Source organism: Thunnus thynnus, chromosome 7 (assembly GCF_963924715.1).
Source record: "Thunnus thynnus chromosome 7, fThuThy2.1, whole genome shotgun sequence".
NCBI classification, from domain to species: Eukaryota; Metazoa; Chordata; class Actinopteri; order Scombriformes; family Scombridae; genus Thunnus; species Thunnus thynnus.
The window spans coordinates 22,123,935-22,140,083 of record NC_089523.1 but is presented as its reverse complement, the minus strand read 5'-3'; the positions used below and the strand labels follow the sequence as shown (position 1 = coordinate 22,140,083).

At 38.1% G+C, this 16,149-nt stretch overlaps 1 protein-coding gene across 4 annotated transcripts in view; it reads left to right on the top strand.

The window, feature by feature from the left end:
• plch1 (phospholipase C, eta 1) overlaps positions 1-16,149 on the top strand; it is a 66,039-nt gene that overhangs the window by 33,867 nt on the left and 16,023 nt on the right. For all 4 annotated transcript variants that reach the window (XM_067594958.1, XM_067594960.1, XM_067594959.1 and 1 more), the window contains 6 exons: positions 3,443-3,613; positions 4,381-4,474; positions 6,752-6,955; positions 7,790-7,910; positions 10,404-10,575; positions 13,516-13,623. In XM_067594958.1, coding sequence (XP_067451059.1) covers positions 3,443-3,613; positions 4,381-4,474; positions 6,752-6,955; positions 7,790-7,910; positions 10,404-10,575; positions 13,516-13,623 — 870 coding nt within the window. The remainder of the gene's footprint in view (positions 1-3,442; positions 3,614-4,380; positions 4,475-6,751; positions 6,956-7,789; positions 7,911-10,403; positions 10,576-13,515; positions 13,624-16,149) is intronic.

The following is a 16,149-nucleotide window of genomic DNA, read 5'->3' as shown; positions in this document are numbered from 1 at the left end:
ATAATATTTGATCACATCTTACAAAACAAAAACCACACAGGCAACAGGCATTATATTATATCTCAGTTATACAATATATTGCTCTCACATTCACTGCAGAGGCACTACCATATTGATAAAAGTTAATTATTAAATCAGCTTCCTCACGAACGTAACAAGCCTTTGCATTCAGTAAAAAAAGAGATTTTCTTCCATCTGAGCACATTAAATTACTTATATATGAATATTTCAGATTTCTGACATGTTGCATTTTTAACTTCTATGTGCATTTGTGTAATTCGAATGAATGTGCAATGTTCATATGCGAGAGAAACACTTTTAGAGGAAAAGGATGAAAGTAGTGGTAGAGGAAGGCTGCTTCAATTTTTAAAACAGAAGTCACACTGAGTAATGTTAGAAATTGACACACAGTATCCACTGGCTTTTCTAAGGTGAGTTATAGTGTGCACTAACACAGTGCAGTGTTGGTGATAATAATTGACAACTATTACCTTTTCTTGGTTTATCCATTGATCACAAATGCAATTTTCTGTTTAAGCAGGCATTATTGACTTTGAACAAACAACTTAAAGGATCAGTGTGAAGGATTTAGTGGTATCTAGTGGTGAGGTTTCAGATTGCAACCAACTGAATTCCCCTTGCCTCCCCCTCCCCCCTTCCAAGTGTGTAGGAGAATCAACAATGGCCACAAAACTTGCAAAAAACACAAAAGACCCTCTCAAGAGCCAATGTTTGGGTTATCCATTCTGGGCTACTGTAGAAACATGGTGTTGCAACATGGTGGGCTCCGTAGAAGAGGACCTGCTCCCTATGTAGATATAAAGGGCTCATTCCAAGGAAATGAAAACACAACCATTCTTATTTTCAGGTGATTATACACTAATTAAAACACTCATTCAACATATTCAATTTTTGCCAAACCTGTTTTCTTTTTGAACGTCCCAAATACTCTCTTAAGTTTCCAAATGAATCTTGTTACATTGTATCGAGCACATAAAGAGTCTTCTCAGCTCAGAATGATTTTAAAACTTGTAATTCAAATAATCATTAAAATAAAAAATTAAAATAATAAAATAAACATTTTTTCTAAAAGCCTCCTCTTTTTCACCCCCAGTATTGAGAAGTGATACAGTGAGTTTGAGCGTTTCTATGTTCTAAATGGGCTAAACTGCAATTTTGCACCTTAACTCACTTCATTCTTTGGATTTAGATTAGATAGAAAACTTAATTGATTCATCTGTTTCCATTTAAGCATGGGCAGATAGCAGTGTTGCCACCTGAACAGCTTGTGTAGTTGCTTAAAATACCCTGATTCTGTTTGTTTTCTGTCCATGGATTCCGGGTGAAGTCCATCACAGTGATTTATCCTGCTAGTTGTGTGTAGATTCTGTCTGTGATCGAGTCCCCAAATGCCCACAGCGAACTCATTACGGGAGTGTGATGGAGGCATTAGCTGGTATTATTAGATTTGGTGTGGAGTCGAATGGGCCCCCATGAGAGCCAGGTAATATGAGATGCTGGATCCTGGAGAGCAGACAGAGCGAAGTGGTAGGATAGAATGAGCAGTGAGCCATGCTGTGCGTGTCCTTGGGCAACATGTAGTGAGATACGAAGTGAGAAAGAAAAAAATGGTTGGAGAGGTAATGTGTCTGTGACATAAAGACTGTTACATTATGTGTACTTGCTGGCGTTTGTATCATGTGAAAAAGAGAGAGAGGGAGATATGACACAAGATGGAAGAAAAAGAGGAGACATTTTTTTTATTTTCTAATTTTAGACTATATGAATATTATTATAGAACAACATTGCAGGGCTGATATGGGCTTAATGGTGTAAATATCAGTTTTGGTCCAGACACAGTCCAGACAATAAGCATTTGGACAGTTACACATTTTTTGTTCTTCATTATTTGTTCTTCAATTTGAAATAAAGTAATGGATACCACATTCAAGTGCCAAGACTCAGCTTTAATTTGACTTGGTTTACATTAATACAGAAAGAACTGTTTAGGCTTTCAAATGTAATTGGGCAGGCACACAAGAAGTCAAACAAAATCATCATATTAAATATTTTGGAGTTAATTACTGCCTGAACTCTGTCCAAATACTTACTGCCTAGACTGCATTTGGGTGGGACATCAATACCTAAACTATACTTATTCTAAGTCTGGTTTTGAGTATCAATACTAGGATCAATAGGATACTAAAAAAAAGGGTCCGTCTCACCTTAGATCACATTTTGAACACTCTTCTTAGTGCTGCACTCTTCTGCTGCTGTGTGCATACATGCAGCGATCACCTCATTAGTTCAAAGAATTCACACAATAAACATTTTCTATTTACTGTTAAAAACTTGTCTTGTGTTTTTACATGCATGTGATGAAGTAATTAACCGAGAATACTTATATGCATTCTCCTAAATCGACATGACAGATGGCTCTCCTAAATATGATAGTATACCCACCTTTAATAATAAAAAGAAACTAAATTGTGCAGTATTGCCCACCCCTATTTTGTGATTATGTAAGAAGAAACTGCAGTGTAGTAAACTGCTGCAATAAATGTTTTAGAGCTGAAGTTTTATGTTTCAGTGAGCCTGGGTTTGCGGGTAGGAGGAACTCAGTGAAGTTAAAATTTTATCTCACCATCAATTCAGCAACAACCATTCACATCACCATATGCATTCACATTGTGGGGGAGCCTCACCAAATATACACACAACATTACTCGCAGTCTAACCACATTCCCTTGTACAATTAATTATGTAACAATAAGTGAAGTGTTGAATCTGTAGAAACATTGGAGAATACAAATACAACATATATCACTAAAACAATGCAGGAAAACACGTAACATGAGGCTTATGTCTGTTACAGAGAGGAGCTACAATATGTTTTTGTTTTTAGTCATAGTTACAATTTAAAATGTCATTTTCAGTGAAGTTTGCAGTTCAACATTTATTATTATATTTATTGTTTATTGTTAAGTTTATTGTTCTTCCTTATGTTTGTCACAGCTCTTTATTTCTCAAATTTGTTGGATCCTTGCCAATAAAAAAACACAACACAACACTCATAAAAATGATTTGAGTAAAACAGAAAATAAGAGAGAAAAACACATGAACTCATGTTGCATTATCAGATTTTTTTCATTAGTTTCAAATATCAATATTAGGTGGCCTCAGCAATGCAGTATTAGTTTGGCTCAAATCTGCAGAGCTGTCACATTTTCCACATAAAGAATTCATCAAAACGTGTGTTTAGAGCAGTCATCACAAAGCACTGCTGAGTCAGATTTTGAAAGTGGCCACACTGGCTCACACTGGGTAAAATATGACATATATAGAAATATTGTGTAGAGATACACTAAGCCAGTTTTTTTTTAGCTCTTGTCCGATCATCAAAATATTATAGCTTGAGACATTTCATTCCTCACCCTCACAGGAAGCAGACACAGACAATCAGCAGGGCACACTGACGTACGAGGAGTTCTCCGTCTTCTACAAGATGATGTCTTTGAGACGGGATCTCTTCCTGTTGATGATGGCGTACAGTGACAGGAAGGACCACCTGACAGTGGAGGAGCTGGTCAACTTCCTGCACAACGAGCAGAAGGTAAGAGGTCACACTGATCTCGGGCTAGAGCCAATATAATGCTCAGTTTAGGGATGTTAAACCTGCCACATTTTTATGATGAGACGTGCAAACTACTTTCTCTCCATTTCAACAAAAAAAAGAGTCAAGGCTGATTATATTCCTGTTCTCCTCCTTTTTCTAACATGAAACTCCCTCTGTCTCAGCTGTCTGCCCACAGGACTCTGCTCCACTAAGCCAATTTATCACGCCTAAAATTGGTTTGTCTTTTTTGGAGCCCTTGTCTTGTTCTTTATAGTTTTTCTTTGTGTTTCTGACAATCTCTTTTCTCTCTCACACAGCAATGGTGTAATTTTTCATCATATTGTATTTCTAATCTCCAGCCTGCAATACTCTGTTTTAATACTGTTCACTGAATATGCTGCTTGTTTGACATTGCTGACAATTAATTTGATAGCAACACAAATTTATTTTAAAAAATGAGAAATCATTCTGACTTCATTCAGCTTCTATGCTGAAATTAAATTATTTATTTAATTGTTCTTTGTCATATCACAAAGGGTCTAAGCAAGGTCTTTACATGTATTTTGTCATGTATATGTCATTATTGGCCACAAGCTGTTCTGGAAACTACACATAAAATCAAATGCACTTTTACATAAAGCTAAGGACCTGCTACATAAGAATGCACTATATATTTTGTACTGCTCAATTAAACCTCTACACATATGTCAAGGAATGTACAAAAGCTTAGTGATGATGATTTTGTTTATCTTTTTTCTCTAAAGATGGTCAACGTGACTCCAGAGTACGTTGCAGAAATCATTGACAAGTTTGAGTTGTCCGATGAGAATAAACAAAAAGGCGTCATGGGGATTGAAGGTAAGTTTCTCCCATTTTCTTTCATGTCTTTATTTTCACTTCCACTGGATTTTTTCCTCCTACAACTGTTTTCTTTTTAGACTTATCATTACCTCAGTCAATTCCTCTCCCTGCATCTGTCATGGCACACAATCAGGTGGAAACTCCCATCAATTACTCCATCATTTTGTTCGATTTTTTAAAATCTTTTTGGTCCTTAAATTCAAAATCAGGTAAAAATACATTTAACTTGATTTGAAGTTTATGTGGCTTATGACTGACACATTGGCCAGTACACAATAATCACACAATTCTGATAATAAGTGGCTGAAAAGATTAGAGAATGACCGTAAATGCTTTGGGATTCTGTCTACGACAAGCGCTCATCTCTGAGTGTCATTTTGAGTAACTGAAGGGCTTAAAGGAGAAGAAGGAGTGAGGATTGAGGAGGGTAGCTGGAGTGAGAAAATTGAGAAGTCAGAATGAGGACGGGTGGAAAGTGACAGAAATGAGAGCAGATGAGAAGAGGAGGAGAGGTGAGACTAATCTTTCCGTCAGAGGCATGAAGACTAACACTGCATGTGTCTGGCTGATCAGACCAGTATGATGCCCTCCCTGCAGGCCTGAAATGTGTGTGTTTAAACATACATTGTGCTCAGATGTGACAGTAATGCACCCACAGATTCACATAAACATCTTTTTACAGCGTGATGAGCTGTTACCTACGGCATTTGTTCTCTGTGTGACTGTCTGTTCAGTATAGTTCAGTTGGCATTCATGTCGCACAGTGCACTGCTACAGTCGGGATTTAGCCATGATGATACCATGACGAGATTGCATGTCCAGTCTGATTACTGACTTCCCACAGCAAAAATCGTTACTATATTTGCATCATGTCTCCATTTTTTCCCAATTCTCCTCCAATCTTCTTCTTCGGCATTGACTGTCTGCTTCTTTTCCTTCCTCTGCTTTTTTGCTGATTTCTCCTGCCCTTAGTATTCATGTCTCATTTTTATATCTCCTCTCTGGTGAAAGGATGCTTTCTTCCCTCTCATTCCTCTTCATCCAAAAAAAAAAGTTGGCTGTGTGAAATATACCCACCTGTACTGCAGCTTCAAACCACACCACTGTGGTTTCAATGTGCTTGGCTGTAAGTGATTCTTTGGTATTTTCCTGGACATCAGCCTGCCGATGAAGAGAGCTTGTAGATGTCACTGTATAACTGTATTTCTCATGAAGAATGTGCTAAATCCAGATTGGTTCTTTTTGGAGCTGATATAAGGTGTATGTTATGATCTGGCTGGTAGTTGAAAATAGAAAAGATTTTGTGTTTCACTGTTCATTTTTGTTTTAAAACATTCAAAAATAGGTAACGTTGGCTACTGTAAGGATACAGATATCAGTTTATGATAAGCAATATTTAAAATCCCTCATTGTGTTTTACCACAACTGAGTTCTCAACTGCAATATTTGTTTGTTACTTAACAATACTAAGAGTTTAAAGCTGCGCTGGTGGCTCTGTGAGGCCCTGCACTTATGCACAACATTGCTTTGAACTAAATGCTGACATCAGCATACTAACATGCTTACCATGACAACACTTACATGCTGATGTTTAGCAGGTAAAAAGTTCACCATCTTTGTTTAGTCTATTAGCATGCCAGCATTTGCTAATTAGCACTAAACACAAAGTACATCTGATGCTGATGGGAATGTCATTAGTTTTGCAGGTATTTGGTCAAACCAAAGTATTGGACAAATTGAAATTTTGATCTGATGGTGCTACAGATGAAATGCAAAGTTAAGAGATCACCAAAGTTATTACAATTCCTCCTTAGGGGGACATGAATGTCATAGAGGTTCATCCGAAAATTGTTAAGACATTTCACTCCAAACTACAAATGTCAACCTCATGAGGAGATAGAGGAAACATCAGCGGACCACCAAAATCATTAGGATGCATCATCTGGGGACCATGAATGTTTGTACAAAAGGGTTTTTTTTTAATTTTTGACCCCTCTGGGGGCACTAGAGAAAAAGTGGATGAAAGCGGATCAATAGCTGTCCAGGCGCTTCAATAAAAAGGAAAAATGTCAACCTCATGGTGGCATTTGATAAAAACTCTGGGAATCACCAACATTAGTAGGATTGATCCTCTCGGAAGCATGAATGTCTGTTTAAAATTTCATGACAATCCATCCAACCATAATATTTCAGTTTTCAACAAAGTGGTGGACCGACCTACCGCCTGTTGTGATTCTTAAGTATTTTTTCTCATATATTTGTATTTCCCTTCAGGTTTTACGAGTTTCATGCGCAGTCCAACATGTGACATTTTCAACCCTTTGCACCACGAGGTGAATCAGGACATGGAGCAGCCTCTGTGTAACTACTTCATCGCCTCCTCTCACAACACATATCTGACTGGAGACCAGCTTCTCTCTCATTCCAAGACCGACATGTACGCCTGGGTACTGCAGTCTGGCTGCCGCTGCGTGGAGGGTAAGCATACGTCTATATTTAAATACCATACCAGACTACTCTGACTGTGCATAGGTCTTTGTCATGGAGAACATTTAAAATATCACACTGGAAAAAACACAGGCATAAATAATGAAATTTCAGGGTCCATGCTGACTCACTGTGACACTTTCATAACTGGGACACTTGAGTTGAACAGAACCATTGTTAAATGTATAAGTTACACCTATGCTTCCCTACTATGAAACTCAAAATATCCATTATGAAAAAAGGCCTATTGTGCTTGGACTTGATGGTTTTTGTGAGTTCTTGTAATTGCAACACACAAACTTTAATCCCAAATGGCACTATTCAGTTTTGAGCTAAAATGGAATAAAACAACCAATATGAAGGATATTTTATGTTTTTTAGCGATATCGAGGATGTTTACTGCTTAGCAATTTGTAAGCATATATTTTGTTAATGCTATCAAGTTAAAACCCAATGCCCATTTTAGTGTGTTTATATTTAGTAATAATGTTTTAAACAAGCCCACAGATGCAGCAACACTGAAATGCCAAAAAACCCCACAATGTAGAAAAATCATACATATTCTATTGCCTGAACATTACTTATATTGACACTATTTTGTGTCCCAGAATGAATCAACACCAGTGTTTGTTAGTAGGACACAAAATTGCTGAGGATGAGAACTCTGATATCAAACCTAAATAAAATATACAAATATACATTCTCTTTCTCATATTCAAAGATGAACAGCGAGAAGAGACAGAGAAGTTAAAAGATGTCAGGATGAGAATAAGACACAAAATGTTTTCTATATTCATGCCTCTTCTCTTCTTTCTTTTCCTGCAGTGGACTGTTGGGATGGTCCTGACGGAGAGCCAATGGTTCAGCATGGCTACACTCTGACCTCCAAGATCACGTTCAAGTCTGTCATAGAGACCATCAATAAATATGCCTTCATAAATAACCAGTGAGTTGAAGCTCCCCACAGTGTACATGTGTGTGTGATTGGGTGTGAATGTTTGTGACATTTTATGGAGACTAGGCACTTACATTCTCCCATAAGTATTGTAGTGGGAGAAAAATGGCATGGAGTGCCAAAAAAAGGCAATTTACTTATTTCTCCTTCAGTTTTTTTCATTTCTAGTTGACATTCAGTAAAGAAAATAATATTCTTTGCTTCAGGACAAACAGCACAACATTTCTCCACGGTTTATGGTGTTTATGTGCACCCGCAGATTGTATTATTGATTGTATATAGTCCTCTACTGTTTAATTGTGTTGCTTTATGTTCCAGTATGGAATGAGATAGCATCAACCCAGCCATAAAAGGCTTTTCCTCTCTAATTTAAAAAGCTGCAGAACTGCTGTATTTTTCCTTCTGGAACTAGTCCCAAACCAGCATTTCTCATGCTGCTATAATGAAAAATCTATGAATTTGATGCAAGGTTTCCCCACCAGGTTTAACAACATTTGCAACATTTAGACAGCCAGGTTGGTGTTTTTCAGAAAACACCGTGATTCCTGGCAGTAATTAGCACCTATTACTGAGCCATCTGCACAGTAGCATTTCCTCTGGCTCCCCTGAGGAGCCACTGTTTGTCTCTGCTGGGTCCAACAATGCCCAAACAAAGTGGTGAATGATGCAGCTTCCTGCTGCCATATTGGCTCACTTTGAAATCTTTTGCATCTTATGATGGCAGCAACTTCCTTATAAAACCACTTATTTTATTCAAAAGCACTGACAGTATTGGAGTAGTTACAAATTATGTAATTAAACCAGAGGTGCAAATATATTAGGCACTAGCTTGGAACTTTAACTACAACCAGATTAGGTTGTGTGTCCTTTAAATTTCTTTCATCACCCTAATGTTTAGTTGTTACGTTTTTTCAATTTTGTAGCATTGTGGCATGTAATCTATAGCTGTTGTTGGTCTTCAAGATATTTGGGAAATACGGTTCTTGGATTTCTTGCTGAAAGTTAGATGAGTAGATTGAGACCAGTCTACTTGTTTGGAAAATATGAAGCTACATTCAGCGGTGGGGTTAGTTTAGCTTAACACAAACCCCCATAGAACCACAACTTGACATTTTTACACTTGTCTACACACTGGTCATTGTATGAGTTGAATAAATTAGGTATAGCATGTTAATTATTGAGCTTAAGAGGTGGATGGAAGGCAGATTATTTAAAATCTTTGGATAGCACAAGGCTAGCTGTTTCTCCTGGCTGTAGTTTCATATTTAACAGACAGATGAGAAAATAAATTAAATATAAAATAAAATAAGTAAATTGTAATTAACTAAGACAGTTGGAGAGACACAACAACTTAACTAATTTAAGTGCATGGATGAAAACTTACCATGAAAACACTGTTAATGGCCACCACTTATGTGTCTTGACTTAACCTCATTTGACCCTTTTTGCATTTATTTTATAGAGTTGACTGTACGCTACAGGTACAACCATGTTTTACAAAGTTGTCTGAACTACTGATCTTTGTGTTCCACTGCAATTTAAATTTAATCAAAAACCATATGTTTAGTGTAGCCTCCTGAAAGCTAACATTCACACTTGTTAATTAGAAAATCCTGCACATTGTCACACACCTTCTTAATTAGTAATCTGTAATAATGCTGAAAGCAAAAACAGATTAATAAACTGAACGTTCTGTGCGTTATCTTTCTCTCTTGCTTGTGTCTCCTGCTGCTGTTCTCGCCTTTTACATTCTGATAATATTTTATCATGGGTGCCACCTGTTAATATGATTAATGGCCTCTTGGCTGTATTGAAATGGAGGGAGTCTCTGCGCCCTCCCACATCACCGAGACACATACACACACACACACACACACACACACACACACACACACACACACACACACACACATTACACAGCTCATTGAGCCACCTCACTGTTTCACCTGAGAGGAGCTCCAGGATGTCACTGTCTGTGAAATGAAATGACTTTGGATTTTACTGTCTTTGTTTTCTCTTTTTGTCTTTGGCAGAGGACCTGTTTCTTTGTGTGTGTGTGTGTGTGTGTGTGTGTTTTGTGGATCAGAGGTAGAGGTGAGAGCAGGGCTGTGTCCCCTGAGGGAGAGCTGTCAGTCTGACAAACGTGACATTTGAGCTGTGCTGCTGTGTGGCCACAAGTCATTACACCTTTTCTAAATGAAAACACAGATACACACACACACGCACACGCACACACACACACACGCATGGACAAACACACACCATGCCAAAGAGGTGAAGAGGTGTCTATTCAGCAGTATTTTTTATCATTTAACTCTTCTGTGTTCTTGAGAAATGGAAGTACAGTTTGAAATGTCATTCACACTCATGTCAGCAGATCAGTTTCACTTCAGTGCACTGACTGCATTCCAGACACATTTTATAACTGCTGACAGGTTTTATATCATTTATGGAAACCTGAATATGTCTTGTTTTTTCTTTCAGATACCCAGTAATTCTGTCCATAGAGAACCACTGTACCATCCAGCAGCAGAAGAAGATTGCTCAATATCTCCGAGAAATCTTTGCAGACAAACTGGACGTGGGAGATGCACTGAACAGAGACTCCAAGACATTACCCAGTCCTAACAGCCTGCAGGGCAAGATACTCATCAAAGTAAGAATACAAAACTGGCTTGCTAATAACAATGGATGGTTGGATGGATGGAGGGTGGATTGACAGGTTATATTTTGAATGAATAAATAAATATAGAGTATGCCTGGTCATTTAATGCACTTGAGAATGAAAGCCTCTGCATCACACTCTCTCAATTTCCTTCCTCTTAGTTCAGTGAAGAAAGTGGAGCGCTTGTTATCGCTACATATTTTGCTTCATGAGCGTCGCTGTACTGAGGACAGGGAACGGGAAAGGCGCTGCGAGGCAGCTAATTATTACCCATAAACAGATGAAGAGAAGAAAAAGGAGGAAAGGAGGACAAAACTAGGCCATCTTATTATAGAGATGAAAAGAGAGAAGGACGAGATGCTGGCATGTGATGACAGAGTGACAGATCTTTTCCAACATACAAGTGCACATACACAAACAGAGGTACAAAAACAGACAAAACCTGCATTTTAAATTTCTATTATCTGCACCAATTGTGCAATTAACTATGATTAAATTAATCTTTTAAAACATGCTGACATTCCATGAAAAATATATGCTGTGTTTCATCTCTGGCAGCATCACAAAGAATCTTATATTCCCCAAATACCTGGTTGAAATAACCGAGTGACTGAACAATATAAAACTTTACCACAAGACAGGCTGCAACAGCATCATTTTGTCTCTCCTAATTCTAACCTCATAACTTAGTAAGCTTTTAAAGCTTAGTACAAAGCTTCAATATGAAATGGTCCCCCAGTTAATAATAAATAATACATTTTCCATTAACTTGAAATTAAGGAACCACAGGTAGCACACATATTCAGCCATGAAAACACCCCCACAACTTCAGACAGAAAAGATGCTCCAAAAGGTACAGGACTGTGGTCTGGTGTATTCTGTTGATTAAACTAGATACAAGGGGCACCTGCACACTGAATCAGAGCTCCCTTTTCTTAATTTGCAGTGTTTTGACTGACTACAGGTGTTCCTCAGGCAAATACCCACAGGAGGGAAATGAGGCATAAATATAGTCAAATGACCAGTGACACTACAATCATCTAATCACATTCACATGTGGCAAGACACTGTCACCATAAGAGAATAAAAACATTAATATGAAAGGTCATACAAATATAATAGGAGGTCTTGATCAAAATTGTGTGGAAATTTTCACTCTGTTGATTAATATGTATTTTGTACATACAGTATGTACACGTACATATTTGGAGACTGTCTTCCCAAGAAAAATGTCAGCATTAGCTGCTCAATTGTTTATCTCATCACTGCGACTGGCCAAGAAAAAGTCTGTCACATAAACCCCCTAAATTGTTTTTTACGCTTTGGTTTTTGTATGGATTAAACAAACAAAATAAGTATTTATTAGTGGATTTTGGACAGAGTGAGGGTAACTGTTTCCCACTGTTTCCAGTCTTTATGCTAAGCTAAGCTAAATGACTGGTTGTGGGGTTTGCATTTAATGGACAGATATGAGTGTTATCGATCTAACTCTCTGCAAGACAGCAAATAAGCATTTTCCAAAACTAACTAACTCAAACTAAACCTTTAACCAAAGATAGAGATGGCAGATCAGAAATCAGTCATATGTCATTTTGGAAAGCTTTTATAGGTTGTTTTGAAAGGCACTGACAAAGAACCTTTTGTCATTTATGAATGAGGACTTTTATAGGTGTCATACCTTGTGATGTTTGAATTTACCAGCACAAAGATTACATATAATATTAGCTCTGCTCTTTCAGTCATCTGATAATTTTAAAAGTCAAAAGCAGATGTTAAAAGTTTCTATTCATCGACATGGCACACTTAATGTTTCTCAAAAGATACTGTATATCGTCTAGCCCCACAAGCGTATCTTGTTGCAGTACCTACTGTTGTCATGAATTCTCAAAAGGCAGGACAAGTGTGCATCAAGATGATCAGTGACAGAGTTTGATATGATCATACTAAAAAAATAACAAAAAAAAAAAACAGCTGAGAGAGAGAGAGAGGAGAGAGAGACAGAGAGAGAGAGAGAGAGAGACAGAGAGAGAGAGCTTCTGGATGTGCAAGAGCTTTTAGTATTTATTGGATTTTTTTTATAAGAACCAGATAAAATTGACTTTATCTGTAATGTGAAGAAAGCCTGCATTGTTCCCCTGGAGAAAGGGAACTCCGGCTTTGTCCCTCCCCAGCCAGATGTCTAAAAAGTGAAAGAACATTATTGATTTTCTATAAAGCCCTTTGCACCTCTCTAACAGTTTTCCTCCATCTCTCCTCCCCCTCTCTGCCCTCGTTTGAGAGCCTTTCACCTCTCTCCATTCCCCAGAGGAGCGAGAGACCGGAGAGTCACAAGACAATAAAGAAAACGGTGTAAGGGTTTTTGACAATCACAAAAAGAAGGGAGAGGGGATAGACTACATGTGGCAGCAGTTAAAGCGAGGCCGGTGATGTCAGCCGCCAGTGAGAGACTCAATGTACTGTAGGAAGCTTGGAGTCTGCCATTGATTTTGAAGCTTAGAAAATCTCAACTCCCACTCACACGTCAGAATGGCTCACTAATGGGCTTCCACTCTGCTGAAAGAGCTGCTCAGGGAGCTTCTCAGAGAATCAGCAACTGATTGTACATGTTGTGTGTTTGTGTGTGCAGGAGTGTGTGTTTTGTGCCTTCATGTGCGCTTATATGTGGCATTAATGGCTTTCACTCTTCCTATATAAACTGGGAAAGGAGCCACATAAAGAGTTTTGAGAGACGCTACCTTAATGTGTCTGTGAAACATATTGCATTCTGTAGTGTTATTCTTGGACTATCTTAAGGGTGCAACCTGTGTGGGCGTTCTTGTGTATACAAAGTGTAAAAAGAGACGAGAGAAGGATCATACTGCATATGTGCACGGGTCAAATGTATGTTTACCACTCTCCTTCCGTCTCTTTGTCTGCCCTCTCTCTATCCAGGGGAAGCGTCTACCTGCCTATCTGTCTGCGGACGCTGAGGAAGGGGAAGTGTCCGATGATGACAGCGCTGATGAAATTGAGGACGACTTCAAGCTCAAGAGCAGTAATGTAAGATAGATAGGGGAGAGCTTTGTTAATTGTTTGTTAAATGGGATATAACATATACATTTCCAGGTCTATATTTTTATTCTGGGGCTCTACAGGAATAACCTGCATGATTTACAGTTTAAAACTCCTTAATTAGACCAGCTCCAATGCAATCCAATGGGTGACATCACATCTCACTACATCCATCTTTATATACAGTCTATACAGCAGACCTCTGACTGGCTCCGGAGGCTATGTAAACAAACAGTGGTAATCGGACTTAACTTCTTTTTCCAGTTCTTTACTTGAAATCTAAAATTCTCAAATACACCTGTACATGCACAAGCCGAAATCATGTTTCACTCATGCTATATGTGCATAACCACAACCCAAAGCATATTTTTACACTTCAAGTCTATTTTCCTCCATTTTACATTCGTTACCTCAGTGACTGTGAGTTGAGTTCTGAGCAGTGACCCTCACTCAACACTGTGCCTGAATGCCTCCTGCGTAGACAAACAAGTGGAGCATTTGCTTCTGCTGCTGCTCTGCTATGCCTCCTGCGTAGACATGGTGGAAGTGTGTTAGCAAGTACACTAAGTTACTCTAAAAGAACTTTAACCATTTGAATCAGACAGCGAAGTAGCTGTGAAATCCCTATTTTTCTCCTGTCACAGAGACCTCTGCCCCATGTTTCTACATGCAACTCAAACCAGAAGAGTGGCAAAAAGATTTAAATGAATGAATGTATGCTTCAGTTAATGAAAATGACACTTTGATTAATAAAACAGTTATTGTAGAAGAAATTGAGAATACTATAGGGTGTTTTTCAAATCTTAATCTTTTTACCTTTAAAATATTTTATTATCAAAATAAAGAAATAAAATAATCCTTGCTTGCTGTCTGTCTGGGCAGCTTCCTTGTTTGGCTCTATTCTAAGTCTGTTAATTTTTAAAAAGGCAGAAAAAACAGAAAAACTGAACTAATATTAGAGAATCAAACCCTTTCTCTATGCATATGCATCACAAAGAGAAGTTAGGTAATGGGACCTTAATGGTATTGTGTTCGGGGTAATGAGTTCACTAATTGGGCTGTAATGTTGTTACTTGTAACGTTTTATTGATCATCATTGCAGTAATGTTTTGGGATAATCAATGCTTAATGGTGCAGCTATAAGTATGAAGCCAAAGCAAGCGTAAAAATAATTAGAACTTGCTGTTTATTTGAATTGATAAACAATACAGCAACATGTAAATCTATACTACAGTAGTGCCAGGGTTCTCCTCATCATATTTAAAGCAGGAATACACTCCAGTCATTTTCCTGGTTCACTTGTGTGACTGAGTATGGCATCATTCTTCCACATTTAGCTAGAGGCATGAGGCCACAGATGCCACTTTGGATGATCATTGCTATTTTAAAAGGGTGGTGGCAGGTTTCCACTGATGAGAGGTTTTCTATCGAGCTCATTAAACCAGATAGAGATAAGCATAACTTTGGCTGTACAGTAAGCTTTCACAGCAGTCGATATCAATGCACTAATATTGTGATAAGAAAATGACACATAATGTTGTCAGTACTCCAAGATTATGGGTCTTCCACCAATGGCTCAGGCCACCATATACAAGCTATGCAGTCTTCAGAAGGCCTGTAAAATTCTTTGACTCCCAGACATCTTGTTGCGGGCCTTCAAGTGGCTCCCCTCTGGTTGATGTCAACCGTAGTCCGTTCTATACATCCCAACTTGTACCTGAAACAGTTTAGACCTGCAAATGTAGATATGTTGATGTCGAGGCAAGAAAAGTAATAGCTTCCACAATTTGAACACTTGTGGCACCTGCAGGCAGTGAGTGTTACAGCTCACTATGGCTTTGTTAAATATCACTCTTTGTTTACTATATAGTGCACCATATTTACCTGCTGCCATTTTTTTGAGTGTCCAAATTCTGAGTGTGAAATTCATGAAATCTACGGTGCCCTTCAAAATTCCCCCAAGGGAATGAAAAAAAACAGTATTTTTGCTTAATGGTGCAAAAATACTGCTAACAATCCCACAATGCAATGTGTCACATTTTATATGTGAAAATTACCTTGTGAGACTGTCAGTGATTACACAAAATGACAATGATTTTATGAAACCTGTGCCTGTTTATATATGTTTACACGTTATTGAACATTTTGCAATTTAAACAAATAAACTTTTAATTTTGTCCTTGTCTAAACATCTGTAAAGAAGGCATCAAATTAAGTTTTTTCAGTACTCAGACTCAGAGCAGTGTAAATTCTGTACTCTTCACAATATATAGTAGAAAAAAAATATTATACAGGCACACATACAGATGTGTGCCTGTAGATGGCACACATCTGTATGTCTACATCTGCACTTCTATTCTATTAGTTTTCTTGTGCTTTTTGAGCCGATACTGCACGTGTCACTGCTGGCGCTGTGGCTCTGCAATTTGTTAATATTACCTGGGCCTTGTTTCAGGGGTTTTGCATCACTGACACTGTGTGTCCTTGTTCCAAGATAGCAATACTCTCCATCAT